We start from the raw sequence: 27,014 nt of genomic DNA on the forward strand, positions 1-27,014 counted from the left end.
TCTGTGTCATTTGAAGAACCACAGAAGAGGGCTTTTCCTTTGCCATCCCTACAGTTTAGAATTTTCTGGAAGTTTTAGTAGATGTGTTTCTGCATACCATTTTATTGGTATTGTTGGATTGAAATCTATTGTCGACTTATCATATAGCAACTTCCTTCAAGTCTTTACATTCTTGTTTCTTGTAAATGTTGACATCCAAAGTAATTTTCTTGGTTTGTATTACCTCTGCCATGATTTTTGCTTAACAGAAGCACCTTTTTCTGAAAGTATTTTTGGTAGTTCATCTCTCTCAAAAAATGAATCTATCAGTCGTTTACCCCCTTCCCCACATTTATACGGTGGAAGAGACATTACATTGTGTGGATCCAAATAGAGCCCTCTGCTTCTAGGTCTTTAGAACATGGTATTTCTGGAAGGATATATAATTAGTTATTTATACCGTGCTTAATACCCAGAGGTTTCTAAGCGCTGACCAGGGGACACAACCTGTGTTGCTCCACGTCTTTCTTCGAAGGTGAGCTCGTTGCCAGTGAGCTATCCTCCCAAGACAAGTATGACCAGTTGTTTCTCGTTTGTTGGAACCAAAAGTGGGCAAAGCGGTCTTCAAACAAACCTTCTCCAGATTGATTGTGCTCTGTATCAAAGTGATGCAACCTACCAGGTAAGGAGGTACAAGAGTTCCTTTGGGCCCATTGCACCATTGGCCTTGCGGCATTTAGGCATTGCAAAGGAGTGTAACAGCCTTGGGGAACTACCAAGCAGCTACTTGGGCTTCTTTGCACAGTGTCACCAAACCTTACTGCCTTGCCTGCTTGTCGGGCCAAGAGGACTGCTTTGTGTAGGCTGTGTTCAAGTGTTTTTGTTTAGGTGTTGCTCCCCACTCAGTTCAATCTGTAGGCCACACACAAACCGTTGCACCCGCGATAGCAGCACAAAAGGTCGCAATCCCGCGGGTGCAACCTTTTGTCCGTGGCCTGTCTACCCTTCCTTGTCGGGGGTTCTATTCCCCCCCTCCTCCCAACCCCTGGCCGCTGTGCGTCCCCTCTTCCTGCTGTGGGCTCAGGCCTCCAGGCACAGACTTTGCGGATACTTGGGACGCACTGCAGACTATGAGAACCCCACAGACTGGAGTGCCCCTCTGGTCCCCTTCTTCAGATTCTGTACTGCTTTGGTAGTCTGTCTAGGATAATGAATCTGTGTGAAGATTGCCATGAATTGCATTATATCCCTACAAAATGAACAGCTCTAAAAGCCTAAAGCCACATACAAGACATTCCTGTTAACTTTCACAGAGACGCATTTCATAAACTTTCATTAACTATTTACTTTGCAAGCCTTCCCTTCTCAGGCACAATTGAAAATATACAGATCATTACTGAAACTTTTCACAATGTGTTATGGGGTTAATGTGTTCACTAGAAAACAAATTGTTGCCTGGTCCGCTTTACTACATTGTACACTTAATTAATCAGTATTGTTATTGTGTTCTGCATAGCAACTTGCTAGCACTATTTTTTTTAAAAAATAGAGAACACAAATAATTCAAAAACATATGCAATATTTTGTTAAACAGTTAATTATTTGAAAAGATGTAATGGTAAACTGCAAAGATATGTGATGTTTATATAAGCAAAAACAGCACAATTCCAGGCCAAAGTTGATAAAACACTAAGCAAGGTTGAATGCTTAATTAGGGCACATTGTATTCAAATAACTGAAGATTGCAAATGTTGTATACTTAAGATCAGTCATTTTACGCAAGGTTTGAGTCAGTTGAAAAGCAATTATGATATTTGACAAAGACTGGGTAACACCATCTCTTTCTTATTTTGGCTTAGTCCAGGCAAAGCAAAAGAAGATACTTGTTAGATTCGGCTTATGTGGAGCACAATGAGCAGAATTTTGAGGACTATTTATGGATTAGCACGGCAACGGGAAGAACATTCAGTCAACATTTTATAAATGTGCACTCTATTCAGGCTTGTAAACCTATCATTAAGATAGGATTTCGGGGCCATACCAATCCTAAATGGGAGTTAACCTGGAAAACTCGTTAAGTAGATAGAACCCAAGATCTCCTGGTATAAGATGTCCAGTTTAGACCTGGTTGTTCTCAGAGTCTCGTCTGTGTTTAAAGCACTATCGGAAAGGAGATGTAACATCCCTATTTTGTCCAATAGGTTGTGTACATTTCTGACCCAGTTCCATGATTACCCATTGGTAGCGTCAACTAAATTGGTGAAAGTGTGTGATAAAAAGTTGAGGTGATTAAGTCTAGGGATAGGCTTTATCATTCTATTGAAATTGCCTTACACGATTGTCTGTGCAGGTCATTTCTTGGTATCCATGCAGCGTAGTTGCAAATTAGGTTCTTTAGGTCTCTTTGGACCATGCATATATTGCCATTGATACCAGTATGCAGGTATAAATTAAAAACTAACAATATAGCATTGGGAATCTCAACTTTAGGCATACCAGGTCCTTTTGAGGTAGTCTGTCCTTTCAATGCGAACATTGAATGTTGTATTTATGCCACCACTTGGTCTACCTCTGAGACTCGGAGAGCACAGCATAGAAATTGCATATCCTGCGGTAAGGTACATTTTCAGTAGACTGCGTTTATTGGAAATGGAACACGTGAGTTACTATTTTCTTTTTTTTAAGTATGTCACTCGGGCCATACGTTTTGGTCTTCAGCCTTGCTAAATTCCAAGATAGAATTATAAAGTCATTACAGACTTCTATAGATGAAACGCTCAAAGCTAAAGGAGTATAGACAAGGGTAAGTGTTACCCTGATTTTATGCATCACCAGGCTCCTTTGGTCTGCAGATCTTTGTACCCCGGTGATGTCTCCAATTGCTGACAGACGCCCCTTCTTATGCTGTAGCCAGCGGGTTACCCTAGTTAGGCCTAACTTTCTCTAATGTAATTTTTGAGCCTAGGGACACTGGTCATGTTGAAGAAATTCCTGCATTCCAACTGGTTGTATACAAATTGACCAAATCACAATTGACTGAATTTTAAAGGTCAATTAGTACATATATGCGGGAGGACACCCCCCCGCAACCGTCCACCCAATCCAAAACACCCCACCCAAACCCCTTGTATTATTTATAATACAAAACCAACACAATATATATATATTTAAAAAATGGTCAGTTGTGCAAAACTCGACCAATTAAGTCATTCGGTCAATTATGCTTTGGTTAATATCTTCCAAAAAGGGTCAATACTATGACCTTCCCTTAAGGGATTCTGTGTTTGAATCAAGAATTCCAACCGTGGTAGGATCCCAGACCCGTCGTTGCCTGTTGGGGTTCCCCTAAAGTTTCTATTTGGTCACATACTCTTGTGATCCCAAAAAGGATGGTTGATGCTTTGTTTAATTTTCTCACGCCTATCAATTACTTTTAAAAGGGGGGGTTTTGTGTGTACCTTTCATTTTAATAGGGACATACTGAGGGATCAGAGAGTTGCAATTATAGGTCACTTTGCTCAGTTCATTGTTCCCCTTTCCCAAAGTACAGTTTTGGTTAGCTGGAGACGCCTCCAGAGGTGAAAATCTGTTGGAGAGGTGGATATCCTATTTAACTATATCATTAGGATTTAGCTCATGTAAAGAGTTTTCCCGTAGTAAGGTAGCTTTGCACTGACCCAGCAGTGTCCTATACCGCAACGAAGAGTGGGAAATTGCAGCCACCTTGCTGCTCCATGGGGATTTCTTAATAGTGCAGGTTTTCAACATCAGTTATTGTAGGATGTACCCTTTGTACCTCTGTATTGACTCCTTTCTTTTTTATGTTGAAAAGAAGTTGTTTGTTTGGGATTATCCAATTCTGAGGGTAATTATTTTTATTCTTTCCTTTCTCCGGAATACTTCATTGGGGTTTTGCAATTGGATATAGATCGTAAAGCAAGGTCTCTGTATCATGTATCAGAGCATTGGCCTCCTCTATGGGTAAAAGAGCCTAGTTATACTTTTTTTTGTTTTTTTTTTTGTTAGGCTGGCAGAGTGGACCTTGATATGTTTCCTTTTGGTCACCAAGATATGGGGTATATGCCTATCTACAATTCGTTGATGGGGTTCCTTGCCTGGCTAAAATGCAAGTGCGTCCCTTACAGTACAGAACGATACAATTTGATGTGCTCCGTCAAAACAAAGATAACAGAGCAGTTAACCTAAAAGAGCAATTGGTATTGTATGATACACATTGTGGTAAATAAAATAATCAACAAGTAAGCTTTATGAAGTTATGGTCAAACATTATCGAAAAACATTAAGTGCACGCCCCGACTGGCTAACAATGTGACCATTGTCCGACACTATGCCTCTTGTGGTCGTCCCAGCCGGAAGTTAATAGTTTAAATGTTAATTGAATTAAGAGGAGGCTACCTGTGTGGGATAGGACCATTAGATCAACCAGTCTCTTGCTTCCTTCAACCCTAGCTTACGCGCCTCTGACCAATGCAGGGTCCCTGTGGGCTCCCGTGTGTTTCAGACACCAGGATGTATTTTAGTAGATTAGCCTTTCAATGTTCCCTTTGCTGGTAAGACACTGATGTAAGGGCTTTACTGAGTTTAGACACAGTATCCATATACAACCTGTATTGTCCTTCTTACTACTTTGGCCAGGATAAGTGGGTCCATCAAAGCTCATAGGGCGGGCAAGAGGAATTCTTTGCAGGGGGGGGTTGAAATGTTTGGCCTTTCTTTTTTCTTTGATCCATGGCTCTAGATTGCTTTTATGCTGTTCTTGGTTAATTATCCATAAAAGCCATGGACAGAGATTTTTTACCCTTTTCAGTTAATGGGTTATCCGGAGGTTGGTTGTATAAACTTGCCCGTCCCATGGCTGTCAGTACACAGCATCACAATTGTGAGTATCATTTTAAGTTTTACTGGCCCACAATGGCTACATAGACAGGTGTCCTTGGTAGTAGGTAGTGTAAACATTTTAGAAGAATAGAATGCTGGTTATCTACACCTCTTCTTTATTGCTAATATTAGGAACTGTATATTGCTTGACTACTTTGCATGCTCATATATTATGTCTACAATAGAATAAACGTACATAAAGTTTAAACAATAGTGCAAGATTATTTGTGTTTCTATTTGCGAGTATAAAATACACTATATTGTAAGTGCAAACATTTGTTGGTATGGTGATAACTGTAGGGAAGATATTTATCCCATCTAATCTTATCAAAACGCACAAGGGTAATGAGCATTGATACATAGTCACCCACACTGTGGATCCACAACAGTATTACTATCGAATAATGTCGAAAGACAGAAGAGACGTCGTGAGTAAATCCACCCCCGAACACTGCACGTCTGTAGACGAGATGTTGAATCTTTCAACTACTGAAGTTCAATGTTCTCTGCCGAAATAGGTAAAAATTCCTATCCAGGCAGGACTAGCCCATTTGGTAAAGCAACACGTCCCAGAAGGCCTAGTAAAAGTTAGGGAGTCTAAGAAAAAGACTTCTTCAAAGACCACAAATAAAGATAGGTCTCACAGGGATAGGTCCACTCACAAGGACAAAGACACAATGTCCAGGATTCCCAGTCTTCAGTCCTAAAGATGAAGATAGTTGCCTCCAGAAACACATCTCACTCCTCAAGATCAAGGAGTTCCTTTACACCCTTCAGACCCGAGGTCAATTCCTAGCTCTTCCCAGTGGTCTTGTGAGGATATATACAGGGTCATGAGAAGAATGACCTTCATGGCAAATCTTTATGAAAAAGGCCCTAATTATTTTGCAAGTCTTCAGTCCACCCCTCCAACAACAGCGGCCTCTGGTTCTTAGTTTCCTGTTTCGGCCACTGTTTCTAAACCCACACCAGTCATTGGTCTGTATGACCAGGACACTGATAATGAGAATCTCTATGCCTCTCAAGAAGCCGCAGATCCTTATTATGGAGTGGTCGATGACGAGATAGATCCAGGCGCAAACATGTATAACATGGACTCCCCTGTTAATCAGGACACCCCTGTAACGGACTCACACATAGATAACCAGCCGCTACTTAATGACATGCTCCTCAAGGCGGCTGAGCATTTCCAAATAGCAACTCAGGAGATGCAACAAGACAGATTTTGTGGACAATATCTTGAGGCACAGGAAGGCGGTCTCTCAATTCATTCTCCTCCTGCGGTCTGTTCAGCGAAAGAAACAACCCTCGCTGGAGACACCTAATTAGACACGGGCTGTTTACCCGCACGTTGAGAAACACTTCAAACATGCCCCATTCGACCCTCTATATATGAGGACAGCTGTTGCGCTCACCTGGTCTCTGCTGGAATGTTAGGGCGTGGTTGGAGCCCTCCCTGGACCTGGCTCCCATGGATCGAGTCTCTCCCCCACCCGCTGCGTTATCGAGGACCCAGGATACTGGCACTGTTCCTGAGAGAGAATGAGAGGCAGTGAGAATGGCGTGGTGGTGTCGTGATTCTATGTTCGAAGACCTTGGCCGTGAAGCCAGCGGTGTGGGCTGCACTCCTATGCCCACTAAATAGTGGATTCCTTTAGTTAGTAATGGATTTGAGTCCCAAAAATTTAAGAATTATATGCACTACAATTCTTTTTCATGTAGTTAGCTTTAATTCAAAATATAGTGAGGTAAATAAAACATGGTTCATGCGGGTGCCTGTAGGGGTGGCCAATGCATTTCGGAATACTACTTCCTTCATCAGGGCCTAGTAAGGGTCATCATAACACAAATACAGCATAATGACATCACCATTGTAAAACAACATTGAGATCAAACAGTATTGACCCGCATTGTATATATCAATTTCGCGCATAATATTAGTATGTCACATGGATTCTAGCATTATTTACACCATTTTTTGTCCATTACATAAGTGTATGTCACAGAGCAGAGAAAACAGCCATACATAATCATGCATTGTGTATAAGGTAAGAGATATATACATACGGATAAATTGCAGGAAAACGCAGCAATTACAAGTTGTGAATCACCATTGGAAAAAAGAAAGAAGAAAAAAGCAATATGAACGGAAATGAATCATTACTCTAAAAAAGAACGTTTCCATGATCGTTACAAGCTTATTGCAATAAAAACTGACCTAGTTTCCCTTTTATTGAAACAGTGCATGAAAAGAGCTGACTGGAAAATCTCCCTGCGCGATGTCTTGTGTACGTGCATAAAACTAGCACTCATCAGAACGCTCTGTAAATATATGTGTATGACAGCTGTTAGCCTATAGAATATTCGGGCTAAACAAAAGAACTTGACACGAATGCTCATTCATACCTTTCCTCTTCGGAACGATCACAAGACTGAGTGAGACCACGAGGACGCGCGTTACTTTGCAAGCAGCTAAATTGTTTCAAGTTGCTATGGTTACGTGAGAACGGGAGGAGAATAGTGAATAAAGGTGGCGGCCATTTTGTAATGAAACCGACTTCTTTAGAATACCAGTGAAACATATAATATATATTGAAGGAATAGTAATTTCCATCAACATTACCGCAAACCAATTGCAAAAAATAAATGAAAATAAACTCTCTCTCGTTAAGTGCAATATTCTCCTGTGGTGGTGTCGTGATTCCCCTCAACCCTTTTGTGCCAGAAAGTAGTGAGCAAGAGTTTGACCATGCAGGCTGACCTGTGTTGATGTAAGGATGAGCTCTCCGTCCTGCTTTCTCCTAGCAGAGGCGCTGTAGATGGACCTAGTTGCGTCACTGGTCATTAGCGTGGAGGTCCAGACCGGCTGCAACCACTCTGTCTTGAAAGTAAGTTTTTATAACTATGATTGTTCGTATTGGTTGTGATAATCTGATTCTTGTCCGTAACCTTATATTGTCCTTTCTCTCTCTCTCTTAGGTATGAAGATGACCCAGGAGCGTGTGATGATAAAGGTCTATTCCGGAGGACCTCCTAGTGGTAAGTAGCCTCTCCCAGAAGCTCGCTGGTTAGCGTGTTAATGTCTGTGCAAACGCTAACCTTGTGTTTACTTACCCTTTGCAGGTGCAGCTGGTTAGGGTTTGCTGCCGAGTGGTTTCCCAACTCCTGCAGGCTGCCGGAGATGAAGATCCGCGAGGGTGGTGCATCAGAAGAAGGCCCCGTGTTGATGGGAGTTTGGGACAGGTAAGAATGCTGGGCGGCACCCGCGGAAGACTCGAGGAGACAGGTAAGATGTGTGCGGCTGCTGCAGGTTCGGAAGCGGGTAGCAATGCTTCCAGCGATGGTGTGGCTGACCTCAAGGTAAGATGCACGCGGTAGCTGCAGAATGGAAATCGATAGCAATGCTTCCCGCGATGGCGTGGCTGATTCCAGGTAAAATGCTGGAGGGTTCCGGACACTGAAGATGTTTGCGCTGAATCAGGTAAGGTCTTCAGAATGACTAAGCGTTAGGCTGCTCTAGCAGACTAACGCGAAGCGCCAGCTTGTGGGTGGGGCCGGCTTATATAGCCTGGCCCCAGCCACTCCCCTTAGGCCCCGCCTTGAGGCCCTACCTTGCCACTCCTCCTGTCTTCTGCACGTGCCTTCCATGCATTGCTAGGGCCCCACCCAGTCCAGATGCACGTGCCTTCAGCATTCTGTGTGCAGAGCACACTTTATAATGAGCTTGGTGCCATAGGCGCCAAGACTGGGTCCATTGGGACTGTTGAGGAAATAAAGTAACTGGCCCATGACCAGTGGCCATGACAACAGCTTAAGCCTGACTCTCTAGATGTTACAACAACAAGAAAGAGAGTGGGGCACACCCCTGGCCTCCTCCTGAAGCTCCACCAGACAAGGAGACCAAGAAACTGTATACAATGTGTGGGATATTTTTACCCATGCCAATGCGCCCCACTGCACCCCTTTACCAATGGGGAAAGAAACATCCAAAAATGGATGCGCTAACGCCTGTGTTGGCAAAAATCTGCAAAACTGAGCATGGGTCACAATCACAAAGGCTGCACTCCCCTGCCACACAGTCAAAGTTGGGGTGAAAACAGAAATCACTGCAGGAGAAGGCAAGTGGGCGCTGTTACATTTAACATGAAGCAAGGCCTCAGAATTGTGCTAAAAACCAGAAATTCCTTTTTTTAAATGCAGCTTTGCAACCTTCAAAGCCTTTTAAAAATGCAGCTTTGCAACCTTCAAAGTGCTGTTTTGGTGCTAGATCCATGCATTTTTCAGTGACTCATTGATAGTAAAAGAATTCCAGTGAGGCCAGAGAAGCCAGGCCCCATTGACTGACAGCAGTTGAGAATGTAGCTCATGAAAAACCATCCCAGCAACATTTCTTTCAGTTCCACAGGAAAAATGCGGCTAACAATGGCAAAACATGTAACAATTTCAGCTGTGCAGAGAAAACTCCAAGCAAAGGCTGGATACTTACTTCCAGAAAACAAATCTCAGCACTTAAGAGAAGAACTGGTGCTGAATAAATGTGTGTGCTTCAGAGGAAACGCTGATGTAAAGGATTCAGTTTAAATGTGCTTTTTCCATGAAGAAGTACAAAATCGCCTGTTTAAAAGCATGTTTTGTGAAGGGCCTAATTCTTTAAATGTCAAAATCCCTTATAAACTATGTTCATTTTTATTTGTTTTTAATTAGAGATCTTAAAGTGAATCTTAAAGTCAAAACCCAGTTTGGAGTTAACTATTTAATTCTGATTAGACATTGCCCAGCCTGGGAAAGATTGACACTCCACTGCTAGCAGGAAGGCTTAATTGATACTGGAGCTTCTCGTATATTTAGAACAAAGACCTCATCAGACTTTCGTCTCTGGCCAGCCAAGGACAATGGCAGGCTGAGCACTGATCCCTTTAGTGGATGGGCAGGAAACTTCCCTCTGGACCCACACCCTGATCAAAGGAAGTTGACAGATGTTGCCAGTGGAAAGGAGAGAAAAAAAAACTGGGAAGACATTTGTTTAAAATGCCTATTTGTGATTAAGTTTTGAAATCCTTTAGCTTTGCAACATGAAGGAGGACAAATCTACAAATTGGTAGTTGTAAATCTAATTTTATGCTCTTTCTGTGAAGACGTAAGTGAACCCTGTAGGAACCAAAGTTACATAAAAAGAATAATTGTAGCAAAACTATTGATGCTGCAAATGTAATATTGTATACCTGTGTTTTTGTGGTAATTGCACAGATATGTACTGAATTAGGAATTGTTATGCCAAACCGTTATGATTAAAATTGACAAAATTCCAGAGAACGACAAAGACAGCTCTCACTGAGATGGGAGTTAGATGTCAGGATAACCCACAAAATATGTAATGTATGTGTCTGATTTTATTAGAGGGCGTAATTATAGAAAGGTGCATTTGTGGGAAAGTTAAATTGTTGTTCAAATCCATGTGGGAGTTCCCAAATCACATCATAAAATATGACAGCTCTTTCTGACTTCCAACCAGAAAAAGGAAAGAGCCTTTGACCTATCACAGCCGTGGGGGTGTGTCATGGTCATGAAGTCAGGGGCACAGGCATGCAGGGGTTGCATGCACAGGAGACCTGGGTGGACACTGTCCTGGCGCCTTTGGCACCAGGCTTATGAACAAAAGTAAAAAAGAACATCCATTTAACACCAAAAGACTTTTATTAAGGACATATCACTTCAGATGCATTAACCTTGAACATTCCATCCATTAAGCAGGGTGCATTAACCTTGAGCGTTCCATCCATTAAGCAGCCCCAAATGTATTTGTGGGTGTGGCTGCTAATTTTATTTTTATTTTACATTTATAAAGCGCTCACACAGCCCGCAGGCATCGAGGCGCTGTTACAGGAATTGTTTATTTTTCTTAGTTGCGTAATTGTGTGTGTTTTTTTTTTTTGCTTAGTTACGTATTTATAACGCGCGTAAACACTCGGAGGTTTCTAAGCGCGGACCCGGCGTTCGAACCTGTTGCTCCGTGTCGTCTTGCTTCCAAGACGCGCATGCTGCCGCTGTGCTATCCTCCCGAGACTGGATTGCCTTTGCACGTGCTCACTCTCTAGGAGTGGCTGGTAAGCCGGGCCTAATGGGCGTGCCCACGATCTCAGCTATATAAGCTGCCCGATCCTCAAGACAGATGCTTTGCATTATTCTGCACTTGCAAGCAGCATAACCCTCACTGTTGCTTGAGGTCAAATTACCTTTGAAGATCCTGCTTTCTGGACATCCTGCTTCCTGCCAGCATACTTACCAACTGGGGGAAGCTGTTCTTACCTGTACATCTCTTCGGCGAACCAAGTATTCATCTTTACACTTTCCAGAACGCCGAAATCTTCATCTTGGCACCGCAGCACGACACGCTCCATCGTCGACAGCCGCGCCTGCAAGGAAAAACAGAAGACAAGGTTGGACATCGAAAAAACAGCCAGTTTAAGGTTGCGCTTCGCCATACTTTGCGCTTTCCTTAAACCATCACTTAGCTGCTGACGAACATCGCGGTAGCATCCATCTTCCCGCCGCGTCTCCCGTCTCACTGCTGCATTGTGGTTGCATTTCCATCTAAGGGAAGAAAACAGAAGAGGGACATTATTGTGGGCATAAATAGGAGCAACATATGCAGACATTAAACAGAACAAACAGCATCACAAGAGCTCAAGAAAGACTTACCATTCATAAGGAAGAAGCATAGTCGCAGCTGGACTGGACTAATCCTCATCAGGGATCAGTGAAGGAACTAGATCCCATTTGACGCGCCCCTGCCAGAAGTAGCAGGACAGAGAACTTATTGTCCATACTTCACAGGAGCAGTATCACCACGTACCACCGCTCACAGCTTTTCTACTGAGGGAGAGGCCTGAAGGGGGTGATTAAAGTTCAGGGAGGGCTGCAACCGTGCTTCCTTCTTTCTCTTCTCTTTATGTTCCTTCATCAGTTTCTTCTTTGCTCTTTTTCACAGTGGATTGATTGGTGTTTGTCTGTGTGAAGTCTTGTTTGTGTATGAGTTCTGATAGGAGTGGTAGTTATATTTTCTGGAATGTTTAGTGTTTGCATATACTGAAAGTGTTCAGTGTGTCTATGGGGGGTGTGTTTGGTTATAATGTATGCTTCGAAATATGTACTTCTTGAAATGTGGTTAAACTGAGTTTGTTCTTGATGTAAACTGAAACCCTTGTATCATATTGGGATGAATTGTATTTGTTGACATGCTAATAAGATTTGGAGAAAAAAAAAGAAAATTAGGCGCAAATTCGCATTTTTGCAAAAGTTTTACATGTGTCTTTTCTCATTCAAAGTGCTTCTTAACTTCATTCTGATTTCAAGTGTGTTCTTTTGCTCATCTTGTAGCTCATGTTTGTTAGGACCTGTTTAGTGTTGCTCTCATAAGAATTTCTATCAATTTAAGTTTTTTTTTACTTCTTAAGAGACAAGGAAGGCTATGCCACAGGTCGCATTTATACCTTTGCAAGAAAATATTACATTGTCCGTAAAGTTATTCAAAAGAAAGCAGATGCCAAAGATGAAAGTGCAATTCTCACTGAATCGGACATAGAGGAAACTGCCAGCAATTCCACAGATGTCTCAATCAGGTTACATTTTTTAGAAGAAATTAGACTATTGCAGCAGGTAGACAAGACAACTCAAGTGCGAAATACAAACAAAGGCAAACAATTCCAGAAAACAGAGTCCGCAAAAGGAGGTCATCAAAGGGGCGTCGAGGACAGAGGAGGAAAACGGGATCAATCAACAGGCCGTCAGACACGCTCTGGAAAGAACAAGAAGAATACACAGACAAAGACGTAATGCAAGTAATCAATTTGTTGGATAGAAACCTAACACAATATGAAGTATTAGGTAAAGGCCTCTCCTTCTGTCCCACCGCTAAATTTGATTATTCCCAAGCAAGAATTGATTTATATTGTTTCATTCGCAAACTAAGACTAACATTCCATGCAAACTTGGATAATACACAAACTCCAAATGAAAAGACAACTCCATCAGATCTTAACATCTGTGATATACCAGCGTTAAGGGACTTAACAAACCTAGGAGAAGAGGAAGCTACTATGCTTTGCCCCCTTGAAGCACAAGATGAATGGCAAATAGAATTACCCACGGAAATTGATACTGGCATGGCCGCTCCAAGCAAAATGAAAAATAAATACAAATTTAATCCATCTAATATTCTATGTTCTACAATAGATTTATTTGAGGACCTTGTTGTGGATGACCTCAACAAACTGTCAACATATAGCCATAGAAAATCTACAAGCAGACAGATCCATCACAATAAGGCCTTCAGACAAAGGTGGCAATGTTGTAGTTCTCAACACCAAAGACTATCAGCGGGAGGCAGAAAGACAATTGAAAGACACCAGTAGCTATGTCAGACTACCCAGTGGTCCGTATCCAGGATATAAAGCACAATATGATACTATGTTGGGCAAATGGTATAATTTGGATCTCATTACAATGAAAGAGAAACTATTCTTAACAAAGGATCATCCTAAGACTCCAGTTATACATTTCATACCCAAGATCCATAAATCAATGTCCCAACCACCCGGAAGACTGATTGTGGCATCAATGGACTCCTTACTAGAAAACACCTCGAAATAAGTAGACAATGTTTTATTCCCATTTGTGGAAACTTTACCATTTTATACCAAGGATACGACAGCTCTTTTTTTAACCAAATTGCACACATTCCCTGGCAACCGGATTTTCTTTTCGTTACATTGGATGTGGTTTCCCTATATACCCGTATTTCACATTGCAAGGCCGTAGATGTGGTCAAAAGATTTCTGTCCACCAGATCGCTAAGCTATCGAGAACACTCACATATGCTGGTGGACATGCTGTCTTTCATTTTGACCCACAATTCCTTCATGTTTGATTCCACATACTATAATGAAGTTTCTGGAACAGCAATGGGCACAGCAGTAGCCCCAACCTTTGCAAATCTGTACAAGGGTGCGTGGGAGGAAGAACTTTTTTCCAGCGACAACCAGAAGAAATATACAAAGTAATTATGTGGCAAAGATATATTGATGATTTATTCATCATTTGGAATGGAACGGCAAATGAATGTACTTGTTTCTTTCAGAGCTTGAACCAAAACCAACATAATCTGAAATTTACAGAACACAAGTCTGAAATAGTCTATTTAGAGATAAAAGTAAAAGTTATTGGAACCAGCGTAAGTACAGAACTACATAGAAAAGAAACCAGGACCAATACACTTCTGCATGCGACAAGTGCTCACCCATAATGCCTCAAGAATAGCATTTCGTACGGTGAGTTCTTGAGGATCAAAAGGAATTGTAGCGAGAATGAAGTGTGGGAGATCAATGCAAAAAAGACTGCAGCAAGATTTTTGAAACGAGGATATAAGAAAGGAATCATAAGTAAAGCGTATGATCGTAGCTGTAATAAAAGTCGGGAAATTATTCTAGCTAAAAATAGCTTGCACAAAGAACAGACAAAAGATCAACAGAAAGAGGACTCCATTATTAGATGCATTACTACGTACAATTCCGCAGCCAAAGAAACAAAACAGATTTTGAACAAATATTGGTATCTTTTGAAACGAGATTCTGACATTAGTCCACATCTGCCGACACATGCTACAATAACTTATAGGAAGCCACCATCAATACAAACTAAACTGTCACCTAGTATGTATCAGTCATCTAAAAAACAAAGCTCCAATACCTGGTTAACAAGAAGACTACCAGGTTTTTACACTTGTGCCAAATGCAAAGCGTGTCGTTATGGAATGAATACCAAGGTCGTCTTACACCCGCGAACCAAAAAGGAAATCAAGATTAGACAAGATTTGAGATGCTCCACAAAATTTGTCATCTACGTGATCACATGTGCATGTAATTTGTGTTATATTGGTAGCATAAAACTGGAAGCTAAACTATGGATACTACCACACTTATGTGCAATCAAGAATCACGATATGTCCTATCCACTTTCAAAACACTTTGAAGACATTCATCAAAATGACATGGGATCATTTAAATATTTTATTAGACACAGTGGAAGCACACCCAAGAGATGGGGACAGACTACGAAAATTGAGACAAATGGAATCAAGATACATAGTGGATTTCAGCACCAAGTTTCCGGGAGGTCACAATCGTGACAAACTATATGTATTCTTGGGATCCTAAAAACATGATCAGCCTGATAAATAGACTGTGTTTTTTACAATCAGACCCATTAAGTTGAGTAAAATGTATTTCAAATGTTGAGGTAAACTTGAAACCCAAGGTGTATTACAAACTTCCATTCTTCACTCAACAGTTTTCATTGGTTTATCTAGTATACACACTGTTTATCCTAGATTTTTTTACAACGAGACTCTTAGAAATTACCTTTCTCTGTGTGCAAAAAGGATAAGTAAGGGTTTATAGTATACTTAAGTACGGATTAGACGTCCAAACATCTGTTTGCAGTGTTTTGCACTTTTTTCTTATTGGTTTTTTTAACAAAGTTTTCATACACGATTTTATCATTTGTAGATAGGAGAGAATAATGTGCATTTATAGACAAAGTATGCTGAATTTATTGGTTTACAATGTGCCTTAGTCTTGTATATGTGAAGTTTAATGAGGCAAAAGAATTTTGAACATTATGAATATATTTGATGGGATTCTAAAACTAGGGCCAATGTTATTGTGAAAAAGTGGCAATTTTACTTTTGGAGATAATTCTGTTATTAAGGTTAACCCTTGGTGTTAATCTGAGACTTGTTTGTTAAGCATATTGCACTTTAACTTCCAGCCTTGTGAGGGTAATATACAGTCTCCTATCTAATATTGCTACCTAAAGAAATATCCTTTGAATTTGCAATCTAAATGAGACGCCCGCAAGGGTAACGCACAGTCTCCCTTATAAATTAATCCGAGTAAGATGAACACAAGGGTAACACACAGTTTTTCACTCGTACTAATGATTTTCTTTTTTATAAAAATGAAGCTGGTGTAGTCACATCATAGAGGCACCCGGAAGGGCAACATAGAGTCTCTACTTTAAATCAAATGTTGAATTCCAGTTGTTTTTTTAATACATTAGAGGCACATGTAAGGGTAACACACAGCCTCTAATTCCAACCTATGATTTATCCTCTGATCTGTAATATTAGCATATAGCATTTAAATGTTTAGCAGTTCAACTGTTTTTTTTATAGCACACAGCACTTTATTATACAACATCCACTGTAACAACAAGGCACTGTGCACTTTAACACAGCCATACAAACATAGGCTCTCAGGGGTCACATGATGTAATCATTAGCACTAAGCACTTTATCATACCCACTTGGTATAATGAAATTCAATGTATATTATAATATATGCAGTCCAACTGTAATTTTTCTCCAGCATATAGCACTTTAATATGTAACATTGACTGTAATAACAAAGCACTATGCACTTTAACATAGCTACACAAACAAATGGCTCTTAGGGGTCATTATTAGTACAAAGCATTTTGTTATACCCACTTGGGGTAATGTAATTCAACGAATATTACAAAACATGCAAAGAAATTACTTTCTCTTTTATTACGTACCAATAGACATCTAAATAGAATGAAAGCATTACTATTAATTTAATACTACATTGTTATCAAAAGCACTGAGCACTTTAGTAATAATGAAACGCTGTGAAAATTATGGGACATGCATAACATAAATTCGTCATCTGCATTGTTTATATGTCAAGCATTCAAATAGAATGAAAGCATTGTTTAAAGACATTTAATTATGGCCGCCTGTTTCTATAGAAAAAAGTTCGACACTACACCAACACACAAGAGTGCTAATAAGTGAAGATGGACTTGTACTACCTGGCTATAGAAGCCCGAGTAGGGTGAAACGCTTTTACCTGTAAAATGATGCTGCTGCCTTCCTTGTCCACATACCCTTTTCACCAATAAAGGACTTTCTGGCTGCACAGTTAACACGTCTGTGTGTGGATTTATGAGGTTTTTCAAGACAATTCTAGCCAGAGTGCCGTTGCGCCTTCCTCTTCCCCTTTATATATATATATATATATATATATATATATATATATATATATATATATATATATATATATATTCAAATTTGTGTTTGATTTGAATTTTAAAAAAAAAATACCTTTACCAGCCAGCCTGATTCCTGTCCAGTGTAACCTGGGGGGGTATTTTGAGAAGGGTGTGATATGAGTGGTATATCACTCAGAATATTGAACCTATAGACATAATAAATAAGTATTTCATCTGTGCATAACATGCTAGACGAGACCGGGTTTATTGCCTGATTGAAATCTTTAACAAAAGGGGAGGAAAGTGGCATCTTCGGCTGCTTTTCAAGCTAGAATGGCTAATAATGCCACTCTTTTAGCAAGTTTTGACTGCCATAAATGGAATGAGGTTTCGGCCTTGTTGTCGTCGACCCCTGCACCCCTCAAGTCACAATTAGATTTTGTGGCAGCAGAATGCAGGGCGGTTTCGAGCTGCATGTTGAAAACGAAGCTTGACGCCGCAGACAATGCGGGAAGGATGATCGCAGAAGGAACCATTATTAAGCGTCACGCTTGGTTACGCCAATCTGGTTTAAATAAACCCACTGGGGTAATGGTCATTTTCGTCGCTCACGCAGACAGAATTCCTTTATTTTGACTGTAGCTTGACTGTAGGGTCAAACTACAGTCAAAATCAAGGAACATCATGGGGTAACAGTCCAGGCCAAGCCTCTCAAAGTTACCAGAGGGGTCTGTGCAGAACTCGCAAACGGGGGAGGGGCTCCTCTAGAGGTGCTAACACACCTCCAAAACAATGACTACCCGCTACAGGTGCCCTCCCATGCCTCTCCAGCAAGAGGGAGCATTTCAAACTTCACCCAAGCATGGGAGGGAATCACCTCAGACAAATGGGTGCTGTCCACTGTGGTGGGTGGTTATTGTGTGGAGTTCTTCGAACTACTCCGGAACCATCGACCACGACAGAAAATTAAATCCAAAGAAGACCAACACATCCCCCTCGAGGAAATCGCCACGCTGCTCCAAAAGGATGTCATAGAGGTCGTCCCGGCCAACCTGGTAAACAAGGGTATTTATTCAACCTACTTCCTTGTGCCAAAGAAATATCTAACAATGTCCCCAGTATTAGATTTACGCCCTGCAAACAAGTATGTCAAGCCAAAAAAATTCTCCATGACTACGCTACAAGAAGTAATCCCTCTGCTAAAGCGGGAGATTACATGGCAACATTGGATATGAAAGATGCTTATTTTCATATTTCAATGTTCCCAGCACACAGAAGATTCTTTCGGTTCAAGATAGCAAGCCAGCACTACCAATTCAAGGTGCTTCCCTTTGGAATAGCATCTGCACCAAGGGTATTCACAAAGGTACTGGCGGTGGTAGCAGAGCACCTGCACAGGGAGGCAATCCCAGTGTACCCTTACCTGGATGACTGAAAGAGAAGGAAGAGTCCCCAGGTTTGCAAGCAAAACATTCCAAGAAGAATCAACCTTCTCTTTCAATTGGGCTTCTCAATAAACGAGAAATAATCAAGCCTTGTGCCAAGCACAACACAACAACTCCTAGGAGCTGTAATAGACTGAAAAGAGGGGTTTGTCTTTCCCTCAGAGGAAAGAGTCCAAAACATGCTACTGCAAAATCTACATTATCAAGTCTGCCGCCAGATAAGCGTACACAAAGCTATGCGTTTGCTAGGCATGATGGCATCTTGCATTTACCTGGTACCACACTTGTGCATGCGACCGATGCAGGAGTGGTTGGCGAGCAATGGTCTCAAGCAAGCGGTCTTTGTGACGATCTAGTGGTTGTTTCACCAACACTAGTACAAAACCTTTGCTGGTGGACAAGAGAAAATCTGTTGAAGGGAAAACCCATCCACAATCCAGAAGTACAGACGATTATCACAAGAGACGCCTCGCTCGCCGGGTGGGGGGCTCATTACCTTCATCACACAACTCAAGGTCTGTGGACTCGTGCTACAGCGCAGAACCACATCAATCTGCTGAAACTACTAGCAGTGTTCAAAGCCCTTCAAACGTTCGAGATACACCTGACGAACCTGGCAGTTCAAGTCCTCACAGATAGCACTACGGCAATGTTTTACATCAACAAAGGGGCACACGTTCTCCAAATCTGTCAAAGCTAGCGCAACAAATTTGGAAATGGGCACTCAAACAGAAAATATTCCTTTCATGTCGGCATGTTCCAGGGGAACTCAACTATCTGGCCGACTCCCTGAGCAGAGATCCCCTACCAGAGGAACATGAGTGGCAACTAGACCCAGAGGTAGTAGACCACCTCTTCTCTCAATGGGGGTTCCCCACAATAGACTTGTTTGCTACAAGGGAAAACAGTTAATGCCCAGACTTCGTGTCCAGGTTCCCCCAACCAGGCTCCAAGGGGAACGCCCTATGAATGAACTGGTCAGGGAAATTTGCTTACGCTTTACCCCCAACACATCTCATGAACAGGGTGGTGAACAAGATCCACAAGGATCCACAAGGACGCTCATCCTAGCTGCTCCTATGTGGGCATAACAACCTTGGTATCCACATCTGCACAAACTGGCGATATGCAATCCCATCAAACTCCCTTGCGTGAAGAAACTGCTCGCTCAACACAGGGGACTAACAGTGCACTCTCAGCCTCACTCTTTGAACTTGGCAGCAATGCTCCTGAAGTCAGAGTTCATACATCTTAACTCATCAGAAAGGTGTATGGATATCCTAAAGGAAGCACAAAAGCCTAATACTAGACACTGTTACTTCGACAAGTGGAGGAGATTTGTGACTTGGTGCCAGTCTAAACAAATGAACCACATAGAATGTACACCAGCACACATTCTAAACTAAATGCTCCACTTGCTAGACTCGTGGTTATTATTCAACTCCTTAAAGGTCTGCCTGGCGGCCTTGTCAGCCTACACCACCTCCCACAACAAGATTGCATGGTGGAAGGTACCGTTTATCAAGGCATTCATGGAGGGAGTAAAGAGACTCCAACCTCCAATTTCAAACCCGCCACCAGAATGGGATCTCAATGTAGTACTCATTGGGACCTCCATTCGAGCCAATGCATAAGTCAAGTATTAAACACCTGACTAACAAGACTGCCTTCTTAGCGCTTATTACTTCCATAAGAAGAGTTAGTGATTTACAAGCATTGTCAGTGCAGGATCCTTTTGTCATCATACACAAGGACAAACTGGTTTTACGTATGCATCCTAAGTTCTCCCCTAAGTTCATCTCTAAATTTCATGCAAACCAGTCAATTGAGCTCCTGGCCTCCTTCTAGAACCCAAACTGCTCAGCTAAGGTAAAACTCCACACACTAGATATAAGGAGGGCGGTCCTTTACTATGTAAACAAGACCAGACCGATAGGAAAAACAGACCAACTGTTTGTCTCCGTAGCACCGGGCAGAGAAGGGGATCGCATTTCCAAGAATGCCATCTCCAGATGGATAGTCGGGTGCATACAACTGTGCTTTTCACTGTCAGACAAGACACTACCTTTACAACAAGCGCTCACTCCACAAGGAGCACAGGAGCTACACTGGTTTTCATTTTCATTTTCATTTCACTGTTCTCGACTTCTCCTTAGGTGCCGGAGTGCGGCGGGAACATACAGGAGGATGCAGTGGAATGTGAAGATGCTGCGAAGGCCGGTGAGTTCAGCGCGGCGCTGCAGCAGGCGAGGCGACGCGCATAAAATAACTTCTTTCTTCCAGCTCGAAGGCGCGATGGATCGGGAATTCAGGTAAGGATTAAAGGTATTGCTCTTGTTCTAACCTTTTCTCCTTCTTTCTCCCTTTTTCTAGGAGCTCCAAACTCGAGGCGGGCGTGGCAGAAGGCTGAATGCAGACTCGCAGGCACGGTGAGCGTTACGCTGCTGGATGCAGAATAAAGCGAAGCATGTGCTGCTCTTCGGGCGTGGTTTAAATAGCCTCCAAAGTAGTCCCAGGTAAGTATTCCTCCCCAGCCCCGCCCGAGTAAAAAATAGTCCCCAAGTAAAGTAGTCCCTTCCAAGCCTCTTTTGGCTTGGAGCTCTTGCAGCATGGTCTGCATCAGGTGAGTTTTACTCTGAGCCTGGCTCCTATGGCACCAGGACTGGACCCAAATAGCCCCTAGCAGGGGTTGTTGGGCTTGCTTAGGATAACTTGATGCCTGCTTCCGGGGTTGCTGGACGTGGTCTGGGTCCCCGGGGGTAGGCATCATGACACTTACCACTTGGGTTGGCCCTAGGCTGGCTAACTGAACTTTTCTGAGCTGAACTGATTCCTTTTTAAACTGTGTGATCTTGGGCGAATTGGTGTTCTACTCTCTCCAAGAGGGAGCCTGGCCTCTAAACTTTTTGCTCACAAGTAGACTTTGACTTTCCTGCCTTGCTGAGTGCTTCTAAAGTATTGTGTTGTGTGCTGTTTCTAATTTCTGGCTTTCCCTCCCTTTTTCTTAACTTATTGGAGTGCCATCTTTAGTTAAGCGCTCACCTCGTCTGGAAATAAGTGGTGTTAACTAAGACTTGTCTAATAAGGAATAAGGGATGTGTATATATATATATATATATATTAATAGTGACTGTGTTTTTGAACTTGCTTACAATAATAGTGCTAGAGTGTTGCTAAGTGTGTCTTTAAATAAATAATTATATACTTGATACCATAAGCTCTGGTCAGTGTTTGCTTGTGCTACTGTATTTTGGTACCTATCTTGTATACTCTATATACTGTCTAACTCTTCTTGAGAGAAATTTGGCTGCTCAGCCACAGCTACCGGGTAAATCTGGGTGTTACAGACTGCTACCAATTGGATTTACTGCCAACACCTGTAATCTTAAGCCTTTTGCAGTGGTCCCTAAGGGAACTGCACAGGTTTCTGCCTAACACCAATCTGCTTGAATTGGCGAACTATCTACAAAAGCACTTTGATAATATGTACTGTCCTTTCCATGAAAGTCTCAGGGTGTTACCCCCATTAGAGCCGACCAAAGCAGGAGATTTTCAGGCAACCCTAGGATGGCCATGTTATTTTGACTATTGGTTAATATGTTTTATGGGTGCTTGACAGATTGTTTTCTTCACACAGCACCAATACTTTTGGCGTTGGTAGCAGGAGAAGCGGCTGGGATAATGGAAAATATTAGTGATGATGTCATTGTCGGGCGCTGTCTTGCAATCCTAAAAGGAATATTCGGAAGTAGTGCTGTTCCTCAGGTATGTTCAGAACCTGCTTTGTAATTTAATTTGCAAGTATATTTCTTTGTCATTGGCTCTTAATAGTTGAAACATTTTGCACCAATTCCGGCCTACTGCTGCAGATGCCAAAACACTTCTATAAAAGTAAAATTAAAAAAAGCCTACACTGCCACTACTCTATTACAACCCAGCATCCTTCAGGGCCATATTTAAACCTTTTATCCACCAACACAATATGATCTCTGTCCACTGCTGTCGTCCTCAGAATTTCTAAAAGTTGGGAGGATTTTCTCTTTCCATTAATCAATTACCCATGTAGTATCAATGCTTTAAATCCATCTGTTGCATGGGCAAAAAGGCGCAAACTACCCCTACAAACCCCTTAAGGATTTGAGGTATTGCTAGGTCTTTACCTCTTGTTTACCTGGGAACTCCTTTAATGATCTGCAGCAGCCCTAAATAAAGGATTGACTTGTAAACTTCGGGGTTAAAAAAGTAAACTTTAGTGGCAAAATGTTTAGTCCTTGAAGAGTCAGGATTATTTCAGGCCACAGACTTCAAAATAAAGTAGACATCCCCATTAAGGATACGACACTTTACTATGCAAATTAACTACTATATTCCAGAGTAGTTTGACGTCTTGCTCTTCCTATTCTGTTTTTAAAAGCCTGGACCCTTATTGTGTAATGTGAATTATTATTAAATATGAGCCTTGTATGCTGGGAAATGAGCTAGAGTCCTGTTGATTGTGTCCTCCGATGTATTCCACATCTATGACATTACCATGGATGTGGAATACATCGGAGGAACATCCCATCGAAAAAACGTTACCAGATATGGTAAGTAACTTGTTCTTCTGCTTGGGCCAGTGTATAAATGTCCTGCATTGAATAATGCAGCCCTTCCCCATTCCACCCTTGAGCTCAAACCAGGATACTTTGTCTGGGCCACTCAAAGAATTGTCCCTTTCACTGAATGTGCTGCTTGTTTGTGTTGAGGGGAATACACTGTCTACCAATAACTGAAAAGCACACTACCTAGTTGGCTTGTTTTATTTTTGTCTTTTCATGTGAGCTTTACAGCTATTAAAATACACAGATTGTTAATTGGCAGGTACTGGCTTGAATTATAAAACAAACAATTAAAAGTAATGGTTCTCCTAAAATAATCCCTTAACTTCACTGTAGCTCTCTTTGCATTTAGTGTAAAAGAAACGCCCCAAAATGTCCTATCCCTCCCAAAGGGAAATATTCCCACTTCACTGTTAAGTCAGGGCACTGTTCTTCTGCATTGTCGAAACGGAGAAAAAAAAGAGAATGTTAGAAAGTATTATCAATAACTCTGAGCCTTATCTGCTGGGATTGTAACCTTAGCCACACATAGCAGCAGGAGTTGCCATCAGGCCACAAGTGAATATCATGTATCACAGGTTTGTTTGCTCTTGCTGCTGTATCGAGAATATTGAAGAAACCCTCCATTCCACCCCTTTCACAGGGCAGACAAGGTTTCAGAGCCCATTATAGGAGTCAAAAATGTGGATTACTTGGAGATTTTTTCCAGTCTAAAGTTTACTGCCTACTTGTAATGCAGAAACATTTCTCCTAGTAAGCATACGGCATACTCTAAAAATGTCAACATTCTGGCTTATTCTGGTAGTCAGGTCGATACCTGTCTCGCCCATCTGGTGGCCATTGGGACCTACAAGAATTCCCCAGAGCATGTTTTATTCAGCAGCTAACCCAGTGATTAAGGCCCACCTCAAGGGGTTGTCCAGGTTTTTCCCTCTGGTGCACAGTCTTCATGTGGTCTGGGACCTCAATGTGAGGAAAGGAGAGAAAGAAAGGTGCGTTCGGCACGGGAGGTAAGAGAGACGCCTAATTGGAAGGGGGAGTATGAAGGGAAGGAAAGAGGGCATGATCAAGGAATGTGAGAGAAAGGTGAGATATAACATGAAGGTTAGATCAGACAGAATGAAAAGGGGGATAAAGACAGTGAAAATGCAGAATTGGAGCGAGAGAAAACTGGTATGAAGAGGCAGAAATGGCACAATAGAGAAGCAGAGACCACAGGGACAGGCAAGTAATAGGGACACAAAATGAGAAGGACATCCAAATGCAGATAGGACACTTAGAAAGCTGAAAACTGGATGAAAGAAGACTGAGATGGGGCAAAATGTAAAGGAGTGAAAAAAGAGTTTACGGGAGGGTAGGATCAGGCGAAGGCATAGTACAGGAAGAGAACAGGTAGAATGTGAGAAACTGAAATAAAGCATGTTATGGAAGTGTAAAAGAGGAGGAAGAACCGGTAGAGCCAAGTGATGGAACAAGAGTTGTAGAAAGACGAGCAACAATGCAAGAGAGACAAAATGGGAGGGACAAGAGACAGAATAAAAGGGATGGAGCGGAGAAACAGCAGGCTAAAAAAAGAACAGGAGAAAGGAGACACAAATACACCTGTGTAACCAGGAGAACGAAATGGCAGAATTCCAGGGGATGAGAAAGGCGAGTGTGTGGGGGGGGGGGCTGTGAGTAAATAGAGAGCGAAGGAAAATGGAAGAGCAGATGCAAGAGAATGAAGTAGAAACGGGGTGCCAGAGGAACAAATAGAATAGCTGGAGAAGGAAGAGGTTAGAGCTATGGGAGGTAATGGACAGAAAGGCAGTGGCAAAAAAAAATGTCCAAGATAATGCTGCGAGGCTGTCCACATTGCACTGTAAATTACATGCTTGGTAAATGGGTTTTTGGTGCTTTGTGGTTCAGACTGACCTGTGCTAACCCCCTCTCCATAGTTCCAGACCAAAGTTCCATATTGAAACAACCTGGGACATGAGGTTTCTCAAAGTCTCTAACCCAACCCTGCTGCCACTTAAGCAACCCATTCACTCTTCCTCATTTGGAAAGTACTACTCTTCTATGACTATTTCTTATCGACCAACAAACCAAATGATTAATATTAGCTTAAGTGGAATCACTTTTAAATAATTATATCACATTTACTCTGCTGGGAGACTGAAGAGGTATACAAATGTGAGTTGTTGGTCTCTAGGCAAGCTCCCAGCTATCCCAATGATGTCTTTGCTGAGCTGTGTCACCCTGCCCCTCCACCCAGGACCTCTCCTGCGACCTCAGTGTTGAGGGGGCGATCGGCTTCAAAATGTTATTTCCAGAGGTAGGTGGGGGGGCCTTATCATACGAATGTTTGAAGACCACTGCTTTAATCTGTTCTACTTGCTCTGTATTAGATTTTCTTCTTTCCTTGGCCTGGACAGGCCTACAGATTGGCACCAAGCATGGGTCTCTGACTGACATTTTGGTCTTTGAGGGGACCCCTGAACAATCTTCTTTTTTCAAACCTCACTATTATGCAGTTTATGTTGGGGTTGTGCAACAAGTTCCCCCCATGCCAGTTTATTTCCATGTGGGGGTTATAATTTAATGTTGACCTATGGGAGCTCGGTTTGAGCCCCTGCATTAATGTTCATTGTGGCAGCGCATCCTTAAGTGATTTTCCTGGTAGCCATCACTTCCACGAGATTGGTGAGTGAGCTCCAGGTGCTGACTGTTAAACCTTCCTACTTTGTGTTATCCAAGGAGAAGGTGTGTTTGTTTTATTATTCATAATGCGCGAGCATACCCAAAGGTATCAGGGCGCAGCATTTACAAGAATTTTCAAAGCTTAGTTGCAGTCCTCATAGAATATACATAAGGTCAATGAGGTAAACCAATGTTATATACAAAGCAGCAGTGAGGCAGACAGGCATTATATACATGTGAACAGGTAAGCACACGTGGTTACAGTGTGTGCGGGTAGCGTGGCATTTAGTTGTCCTAGTGGGCCTCCGTTTGCAGCCATGAAACTACCTTGGAACAGAAGTTCTGGTAGGGCAGGTCCATTCTGAGATTTGGAGGCAGGAGTTCCACAGTTTGGCTGCTTTCACCGGGAAGCTGTTTCCCCCTATGGTGGCACGTTTGTAGTTGGGAACGGATAGGCAGTCTTTATATGCAGTTCTAACGGGTCTTAAAGAGGACTGTCTGTGGAATCTATTGATCAGGCATGTTGGGGCAGCATTGTTAAGAGATGTGTGGGTGAGTGATGCCGTTTTTAAAAGAATTTTATCTTTAGTGGAGAGCCAGTTGTTCTGTTGGCTGATTCCTGTAATATGTTCTCTTCTAGAGATGCCCAGAGCTGCTCTGAGAGCGTTGTTCTGGAGAGTTTGTATCTTGCTGGTGGACGATCCCAGGTAGAGGGCGTTACAGTAGTCGAGGCAGGACAGTATGAGGGCTCTAGCGAGTGTAAGGCAGCTAGTGGCCGACAAATGGTTTGGCTGCGCTGATTAATTTGCATGTGTATGCCGTGGAGGATGCTAGGGAGCTCACTTGTCTTTTGAAGGAAACATTGGAATCCAAGTAGAATCCCAATGTTTTGACCTCCTGTCCAACTGTGAGGTTTTTCCAGTCAATCATAAAGGAATTGTAGGCCGGGCCCAGTTTCCTTAGGCTGGACGTGGTACCTAGGATGATGAGCTCTGTTTTATCATCATTCAGGCATAGTCCATGAGTGGCCATCCATGCCTGGATGATGATGTATACCCTATTTAGCAAGGCCAAATCCTTTCCATAATCTCCAGAGCGGAAGGAGGATCTGGGTATCATCTGCATAGTTGGTGTAGGTGATACCGAGATGATCCAAATCATCGGAAAGGGGCTTGGTAAATATGTTATACAATGTGGGGGAGGCACAGGGGCCCTGTGTTACACCACAGGTGATGGGTACAGGGTCTGCTGCAGCAGTGGGAGAGAAGAACCTCATGGTTCTGCCATTAAGGAATGATGTGATCCAGGTGATGGCCTCAGTAGAGAAGTGCGCTGAAGAGTG

General features: G+C 42.2%; 1 protein-coding gene across 2 annotated transcripts in view; it reads left to right on the forward strand.

Moving 5' to 3' along the window:
• KDM1A (lysine demethylase 1A) overlaps positions 1-27,014 on the forward strand; it is a 1,518,024-nt gene that overhangs the window by 1,391,052 nt on the left and 99,958 nt on the right. For both annotated transcript variants that reach the window (XM_069622738.1, XM_069622739.1), the window contains exon 17: positions 22,030-22,157. In XM_069622738.1, the coding sequence (XP_069478839.1) occupies positions 22,030-22,157 (128 nt within the window). The remainder of the gene's footprint in view (positions 1-22,029; positions 22,158-27,014) is intronic.

This window comes from Ambystoma mexicanum, chromosome 11 (assembly GCF_040938575.1).
Source record: "Ambystoma mexicanum isolate Mex_15411 chromosome 11, UKY_AmexF1_1, whole genome shotgun sequence".
Taxonomy (NCBI): Eukaryota; Metazoa; Chordata; class Amphibia; order Caudata; family Ambystomatidae; genus Ambystoma; species Ambystoma mexicanum.